This window comes from Sinocyclocheilus anshuiensis, unplaced genomic scaffold (assembly GCF_001515605.1).
Source record: "Sinocyclocheilus anshuiensis isolate Anshui unplaced genomic scaffold, SAMN03320099.WGS_v1.1 scaffold342, whole genome shotgun sequence".
Classification (NCBI taxonomy): Eukaryota; Metazoa; Chordata; class Actinopteri; order Cypriniformes; family Cyprinidae; genus Sinocyclocheilus; species Sinocyclocheilus anshuiensis.
Window position 1 is genome coordinate 86,080 of NW_015544129.1, and position 8,380 is coordinate 94,459.

General features: G+C 39.2%; 1 protein-coding gene across 2 annotated transcripts in view; it reads left to right on the top strand.

The window, feature by feature from the left end:
* smc1al (structural maintenance of chromosomes 1A, like) overlaps positions 1-8,380 on the top strand; it is a 78,230-nt gene that overhangs the window by 54,725 nt on the left and 15,125 nt on the right. For both annotated transcript variants that reach the window (XM_016494550.1, XM_016494549.1), the window contains exons 20-22: positions 7,031-7,144; positions 7,250-7,406; positions 8,079-8,233. In XM_016494550.1, coding sequence (XP_016350036.1) covers positions 7,031-7,144; positions 7,250-7,406; positions 8,079-8,233 — 426 coding nt within the window. The remainder of the gene's footprint in view (positions 1-7,030; positions 7,145-7,249; positions 7,407-8,078; positions 8,234-8,380) is intronic.

Here is an 8,380-nt window from a genome sequence, read left to right on the forward strand (position 1 = left end):
CGATGTCCCCCAAGGATAGACAACACAACATTCTTTAAATGCTGCTACTGCACAGGTCTGACTGAATCAGAATGCAGGTATTAACTCTTCAAATTAAATACAAAATTTGTCATTTTATCTGTTTCCTGCTGCAATGTAACTTGCTACTTGTAACTAATGATTTTTTTATTAATTTATTTTTTTTAATTAAAATTTGTTTCCCCCTTTTTATGTATTTGGTGTATTTTTAAATATATGTATGTGTGTGTTAAGTGTTGTATATGTGAAGCACCACAAAAGTCTGAATTAATTGCCCCAAGGGGATTAATAAAGCTCTAAACTAAACTAAACTAAATCTAAACTAAACTAAATCTTGTTGATCCTCTGGAGGGATCTGGAAAGAGGAGCAGGTGTAGTGGAAGACAGTGCTGCGTTCTCGTAGAGCCTGTGGTGACCTGCAGTATTCCTCTCTCAGCGACTCCATGAGGCCTGATGCATATATGCTGGAAGAAGCAAACAAAAGTTTAAATCACATTCACTGCTGACCATGCTTTTCCACTTGGCCTCCATCACATCTGCATCTCCATGAGGAGCGGAAGCTGCAGTCCAGTAGATTACGTTAATAACAGCTGGCCTTCACTGCTTCAGATCTTCACACTCCCTCATTACTTGCAATGTCTCCCAAAGCCTTATAAACACACCACATGACAAAAAAATTACCAATTAGCTGTGCAAACAATGTCACTAAGCTGTAACTAGACTTGATGGTTATAATATTAGCAAACTGTGGTTAACCTACCAACTATGCCTTCTCATATGTAATGTTTTTACACGGTATATAACATTATTGCTAATGCTTGCAAGCTAGCTGCGGTGCTTTACAACAACCTATACACATCTCGTTGTGTCTCATCATTATTTAAATAATTGTGTTCACTGATTTGGTAGGTAGCAAATGTTTAAAAACAAGACTTACGGTGCACATTTCACGTTTTTGTGGAGCAGCATCTCTGACGGATCCGTGAGCATCAAGTCTCACACCGGTGGCCGAGCCACAGGCGGACCAGGACCCAATGAAGGTGCTGTGTGCATCAGCTCTGAGTCTCACTCGCTGCTTGCTTCGGTATCCCATGTTGAACTGCGTTATATCGCCGGGATGATAATCCTTTGGTGTAAAGTGATCGCTAAGTTACACACCACCGCGTTTTTCGAAGCAGATGCATTAGTGAAGTCCCATCTCTTCACCTGCACAAATGCACCCAGGCCCGGAAGATACCGTCCTTTTTCTTGTTAGGAAACCTGTGGACTCGATGTCCTGACAGGCTGGAGTTTGTGCAACCTCCACAAACACAATAATTTACCATGACGATGGTAAATTGAAATAAAAATAACTACCGAAAACACACTTACTCACGCCTGTTCAAAGCAGAGCGCGGCACACGACTCCCTCTCGTGACGTAATATGACACTATGTTAGAAAAAAAGTGGTTTTTGGGAACTGTCAAGGAAACCATCACTTTTCTTCTAAATTTGTGCCCTCACGTCTTGTAAAACATTTTCAAATCCTGCATTAATGGTTCATATGGTATTTTCATACAAGGTTATATATTAATTTGAAAAAGAAATTTAACCTGCAATATGCACTTTAAGTAATCTTCATATATCCACAAGATGCATGGATTTTATCTAGGGGTGCTCCGATTGATCGGCTACCGATCACTATCGGCCGATAATCGCGTTGGGATGATTGATCGGCGGTCTCTAAAAAAGGCCGATCTCAAAAAACCGATCTCAAGCTGATGAGAGGTTTGGCACGACATGCAGCGGCACCGTCTCAGTCTCTGTTCGGCGCAGGTACAATAATTATAATGCTGAAGGTGAGGTACAATTCATATTTCTTCATTAAATGACTTATAAAGTAATTTGAAAAGCTTATGTGAGACGTAATTTCACAAACAGCGTGAGTGAATCTAATCACCGCAAGCTCTCTCTCTTTCTCTCTCAAAATGCGCAAATTGCTTCAAATCACATCGCGTTTGTCTATAAGTGAGCTGCACAGTTGACACAGGAATTATCACTTTAGCACAAAAGTGTCAGTGGCAGTGTCGCATCATCATTAAAGTTTATAAATTGTATTTCTTTTTAATTCTTGAGTTTAACCACTCAGCACTCACGCGCTCTCCTGGAGACTGTGCGCTCGCTCATGGCATGCACACTCGCAGCGCACACACATAACGCCAGGTTCACACATACTCCGTTTGCAGCACGTATTTTTTTCCGCGCTCATGTTAACGGATTAAATATGGCGTTATTTTACTGACAAATGTCGAGAGTGCATTGTTGTAGCGCGAAGGTAGATTAATATAATGCGCGAGCGCGAATCTCCCCGCTTGCACGTGGATTTCCTTTGCTCTCGCACAAAACCGGACGCACGCACTCAGATATAAACCTGGTTTATAAAGCGTTCACTGCACGGTAGCGGTGCGTCTGCAGCAGTGCAGAGATCGTTTCCGCACAGAGTCTGCCGCACGCGCTGAATTAAAGTGACAGCGCATTGTTTGCGGTAAATATGAACTTGGATTGACACGAAAATTTAGTAATTACACCATAAATGCACATGATGAAAGTCTACTGTGTTTCACAGTCAGCACATATGACTTTTTGGCTAGGTTTAAAGGAAAAGAGCACTTTTACATAAGCAATAATAGATGCACTCGTGCACTTAATAGATTGTATTGCTGTACTGTGTAAAAAAAGAATCACAATGCTGAAAAAGCAAATTCACTAACAATGTTTGGATTTGAAATCAAAATAATGGATAAATGTTGTGTTTGTGGTAAACAGCACGGATCAGAAGCACATTCCTGTGTGAAAGCAGTCAGTGCTGCTTCTGCACTGCTTACGTACCACACATGGACTGCATATGCACTGCAAACGGAGTATGTGTGAACCTGGTGTAAAAGGCCGCCTCACATACAGATCACAAAATAATGGATAAATGTTGGGTTTGTGGTAAACAGCACGGATCAGAAGCACATTCCTGTGTGAAAGCAGTCAGTGCTGCTTCTGCACTGCTTACGTACCACACATGGACTGCATATGCACTGCAAACGGAGTATGTGTGAACCTGGTGTAAAAGGCCGCCTCACATACAGCTCACAAAATCAGGCTTGTGCTGTGTGTAAGCTATTGTGCAACAATTGCACAATTGTAAAAACAAAAATGCACTGCATGGTCAAACATTTAGGTAAGATAAATATATATATTTGAAAAATATAAAAAAAATGCCCCCTCCACCCCTCAAATTAAAAAATCCCCCCAACAAGAGTCACCTAAGAGGGGAATTCCCCCTATTTTCATTAATGAAACTAAGGCCCTGAGTAAATGTCTAAAAATCCTGATTGGAGTATCACTATAAATAATTCTAAATGATAAAAAGAAGGCTTTAAAAGATCGGTATCGGCAGATACTGCTTCCTGTGATCGGCCTCAAAAATCCTGATCGGAGCACCCCTAATTTGATCAAATAATTTAAAACATCTACAGACTAAATAGTAGGAGGAACTTGTGAAGAGAGACGATCGAGATGAGGATCCAAATAGCAATTAAAGTCTCCAGCAATTATCAAAATGGTCGAGTTAGAATCGGGAATAAGCCCAAATAATTTCCTAAAAAAAAAACAGAATCATCTATATTTGGCCCATACAAATTAACACACGTGATCGGGAAATTATTAATAAGTCCGGATACGATAATATAGCTTCCTGCAGGGTCGCTACTGAGTGCATTCGAAAAGGAATTCCTAAAAAGTATAGCCACACCTCTTTTAGAGGAAAAAGTGGCTTGATAGACTTGTGAAATCAAATTTCAGGGTTCGTACTGTAATGAAAAACCTGGAAAGGTCATGGAATTTTAAAACGGCAATTTTCAGGCCTGGAAAAGTTTTGGAAAAATGAATAAACCCAGAAAGTTCTGGAAAAGTAATGGAAATTTATTTCACAAATCTCTGTGCAACAGAATATATTTTTAATCAGATCGCGCATCGCATAGTTTTACTTATTCCCGCAGGTTTCGCATTTATAATGTGTGAAATTCCCCCCAACATTTATTTAATAGAGCATGTAAGTTAGATGAGTTAATAAATCCACACAGAACATCAGATCGAATCAGTCACATGAAAACAGCACGAGTGATTCAGCGGTACCGCGTCTTCTCTCTTTCATCCTCTCATCGCCCAGATCTTGGTACCCAAATGTTGACAGGCATGATGTAAGCAGTTGTTGAGAAAGAAAACCGTTGTGTATCATTATTGTATTTATTGTCCTCATTTGTTAGTCGCTTTGGATAAAAGTGTCTGCTAAACGACTAAATGTAAATGTATCAGTATATTGGATCCATTCAGTCGGTCTTAAAGGAACAGCAGCCTAATAAAGCTGTGCAGTCTGTCAGTATGTTAATCAAAAAAATAAAAAATAAATCACTCTCTTGACTAAACATTTGCAACTAAACATTTGCAACTTTAATTTTAATGATTAATCTGTTTTTAATTTACAGTTTATTCAATTTCTGTATATTTCTGTACCTGAATACTACTGTTAGACCTAAGCGGTTCCCTAAATGAAATTCAGGTCCTGAGTTTAGTTGATAATATTGGTTAAATAAATTATAATATTCAGTGATGTGATATGTTCTCTGCGTGGAGTAACGTCTGGCACGGTCGCAGCTTGCACTTATTTTAACAAATACGAAGCAAGTAAGTAGCATTAATAGTAATTAATTTTAGTTAACATATGCTATGATACATTTGAACAGATTTTTATTCTTATTTTACATGTATTCTTGTAAAATAATGGAACATTAGGTCATGAATATTGTTTCAAAAGTCATGGAAATGTATTGGTAAAAATGTGTACAAACCCTGCAATTTGCCCTAAGCTGCATCTGTTCACTGGGTCTAATATGGTTTCCTGGAGAAAAATAATGTCAGCCGACAATGACTTTAAATGTGCAAACACCTTTCCCCTCGGGTGCCCTATTCCTCTTACATTCCAGCTGACAAACGTAATATTTACTACAGCATTGTTATTACTCTTAGTAAAGGTACTACTCGTACAACATAGTTAAAAACATAGCAAACACAGAATCAATAATAGTCAAAGCAAGAATACACATTATCTTGTGCAACAAGAAACATAAAGAACTCCCCACAGCTGCCCCAAGAACCGAAGTAGCAAGTATTCCCCATGGTGCAAAGATTAACTTGGCTTACCTTAGCCCAACAAAAGAGCATAAATGGCGAAAAACACACAAGGAGTAAAAAAAAAAAACGTCTGTTCTCCTCCACATAAATATCAGTAACCTGAATCACTTACTACAATGAGAGTTAGCAGAATGTTTAAAAAAATAGTCCACTTCTATCAGTCGAGGTCCAAACTCAGGCCAAGCTGAGTAAAGTCATACACAGAAGCTACGCTGAGTCATTCGACAAGTTATCTACAAACTTCTTGGCCTCTTCCAGAGATTCAAACCAGAGCTCGTGACCGTTATGGTGCAGCATAAATTTAGCTGGAAAACGCAGGGACCATTTCAGCCAAGCCTCCCGCAGAGCTTTTGTGACTGAGCTAAAGGCACGTCACCGTGCTGTCACCTCCGGTGTATAATCAGGGAAGATATGAATCCGCTTTCCTTTATATTCCAGAGGAAACTTTTTCCGGCTCAGACGGAGGATTAAGTCTTTATCCCAATCATTGTGGATCAGTGCGATGATAGTGCGAGGTCTCTGGCTTTAGACGGCTTTGATAACAGTGCCAGATGAGCTCGATCAATTTTCTCAGGTTTGGGGAAGTTGTCTCGGTCGAAAAGTTCGGGAATCAAATCCGAAATGAACACAGAGGGATGGGATGCCCCCGCTCCTCTCCTTCGCTTATTCCCACAAATTTTAGATTCAGCCTTCGAGAGTGTCCTTCCAAGTCAAGTCAAGTCACCTTTATTTATATAGCGCTTTTAACAATACAGATTGTGTCAAAGCAACTGAACAGCATTAATTAGGAAAATAGTGTGTCAATAATGCAAAATGACAATAGTAAACACAAATTTTTCAGTTAAAGACAGTTCATCATTGAATTCAGTGATGTCAACATCCAGCTCAGTTTAAATAGTATCTTTGCAATCAAGTCAACGGTATCGCTGGAAATGAAGTGTCCCCAACTAAGCAAGCCAAGTCATTCAGTTTAGTCCAGAGAGATATATTTTCCACACGCAAACCTTCGTACACCTTTTCAAACTCTCCGAGGCATAAATCTGTACCGTTCAGGGCCCCTTCTATTTCCACTATTTTTTGTTTAACTCAGGCCTGTTCTGACTGCAAGTTAACCAGCGTGGCGTCTTAACGCATCCAAGCGAGCACTTAATGCTGTCATCTTGTCCTCCATCAGTTTTTTCATATCATCCCCTTGGGCACCAATTGTGGCAAGTATCGCATTCACATTTCCTTGAGATAGAATCGCCTGGGTCGGCATCCTCTTTAGTTGCAATGGTTTTTGAAGATTTCCTGGACTCCATTTTTCAGACACGATGAGTTAGCGAAATAAAGAAAATCGCACTCCACGCACTTAAATTTCACTTGGTACTCAAAACAACTGACAAAGACAAAGTAACATCATTATCGCCTGTTTAGTGAATTGACGGTACTTAAATTACAAAAATATTCAAAATATGTTAATGGAGAGGAGCTCAGAAAAAGACAACTACTCCATGATCTGTGCACGTGCGCCCCCTTTATTTCTTGTTAAAAATATAACCCAGGCAAAGAGTCTAAAATATAAAAGATTTGATTTTTTTTAAATAAAAATTTTACTTCATAATTATTATACAATATTATTTTAATAACACATTCTATAGTTTTCATGGAATAAAACCATTTTTAATATAAAGTTTTATGGTCATTCTACAAAGTGGAAAATAATCCTTTTAAAGACAAGTAGGTGTGTTGAAGCTTTTTACTAGTGTATTACATAAGCCCACCTAACATCTTGCTTGTGTTTGTGTTTTAGGGCAGTTCTCAGGCTGAGGAGAGCCTCAGCAGCAGTCAGAAGACATCTAGCACCGTCCTAGCCAAGGAAGCTCTTATCGAGATTGACTACAGCAGCTTGTCAGAGGATCTAAAAGTACATCAGTTTACAGTTTACACATTACACTATCATTACACTACTGTTTACACTATCATAAGTGTTATAGTGTGTTGAGAATATGATGTGACTGATGCTTTGCAGGACTCACTGTCAGAGGAGGAGATCAAGGCAGAGATGAACACATTGATTCAGAGACTCAATGAGCAGCAGAGCATCCTGCAGAGGATCAGTGCTCCCAACATGAAAGCCATGGAGAAACTAGAGAGTGTTAGAGACAAATTCCAGGAGACCAGTGACGGTCAGTCATTCCTAGCCTATGTGAAAAAAATGACTTGCATGAGAATAAAAGCCGATCATATATTTTTTTTTTAGAAAATAAATCTCACCCCAAAAATTGTTTTAAGAGTCTTAATTAAATTTAGCAGCATGCTATGATGATTGAGTGAAACTGGCAGTGCCTAAGCTGCACATTTACAGAGCAGAAGCAGGACAATAGTAGCATATCTAGTGTGCAACTGAGCCACACTACAACCACCGTCAACATGTCACATGCTTTTGCTCACGATTACCAGCCTATGATGTGATATTGTCTCCCCTCCCACAACATAAATTCTTATGAAAAGATTTTTAGAAAAAAAAATCTCCCCTTCAGTATGTGTGTACTTGATGCACTAAAGGGTTAGTTCACAAAATAATTAAAATTCTGTCCTTTACTTACCCCCATGTCATTCCAAAGATTTCCGTTTAACTTCGAAACACAAATTAACATATTTTCAATGAAACCTGATTTAGAACGGGTTTGGAATGGCGTGAAGGTGAGTAAATGATGGGACAGTTTCATTATTGAGTATCCCTTTAAAAGTTTAACCTTGTAGAGTGGGACTTGTCACTCTGTCTCACTCAGCTTGTCTGTGTTTGCAGCATTCCTAACGTTCATTTACTGTCTTTTTTGTACGTTTGAACATCATAGAGTTCGAAGCTGCCAGGAAGAGGGCGAAGAAAGCCAAGCAGGCGTTTGAACAGATAAAGAAGGAGAGATTTGACCGTTTCAACGCCTGCTTTGAGTCTGTGGCCACTAACATTGATGAGATATATAAAGCTCTGTCCCGCAACAGCAGTGCCCAGGTACTTAAACAATGACACCTCAACAAATAATCACATCTTTAAAACGGCAGCTAAGGATACACCTCTTCCACAAGTACTTAAAGGGGTCCTATTATGCTTTTTCACTTTTTCAACTTTAGTTAGTCTGTAATGTTGCTGTTTGAGCAT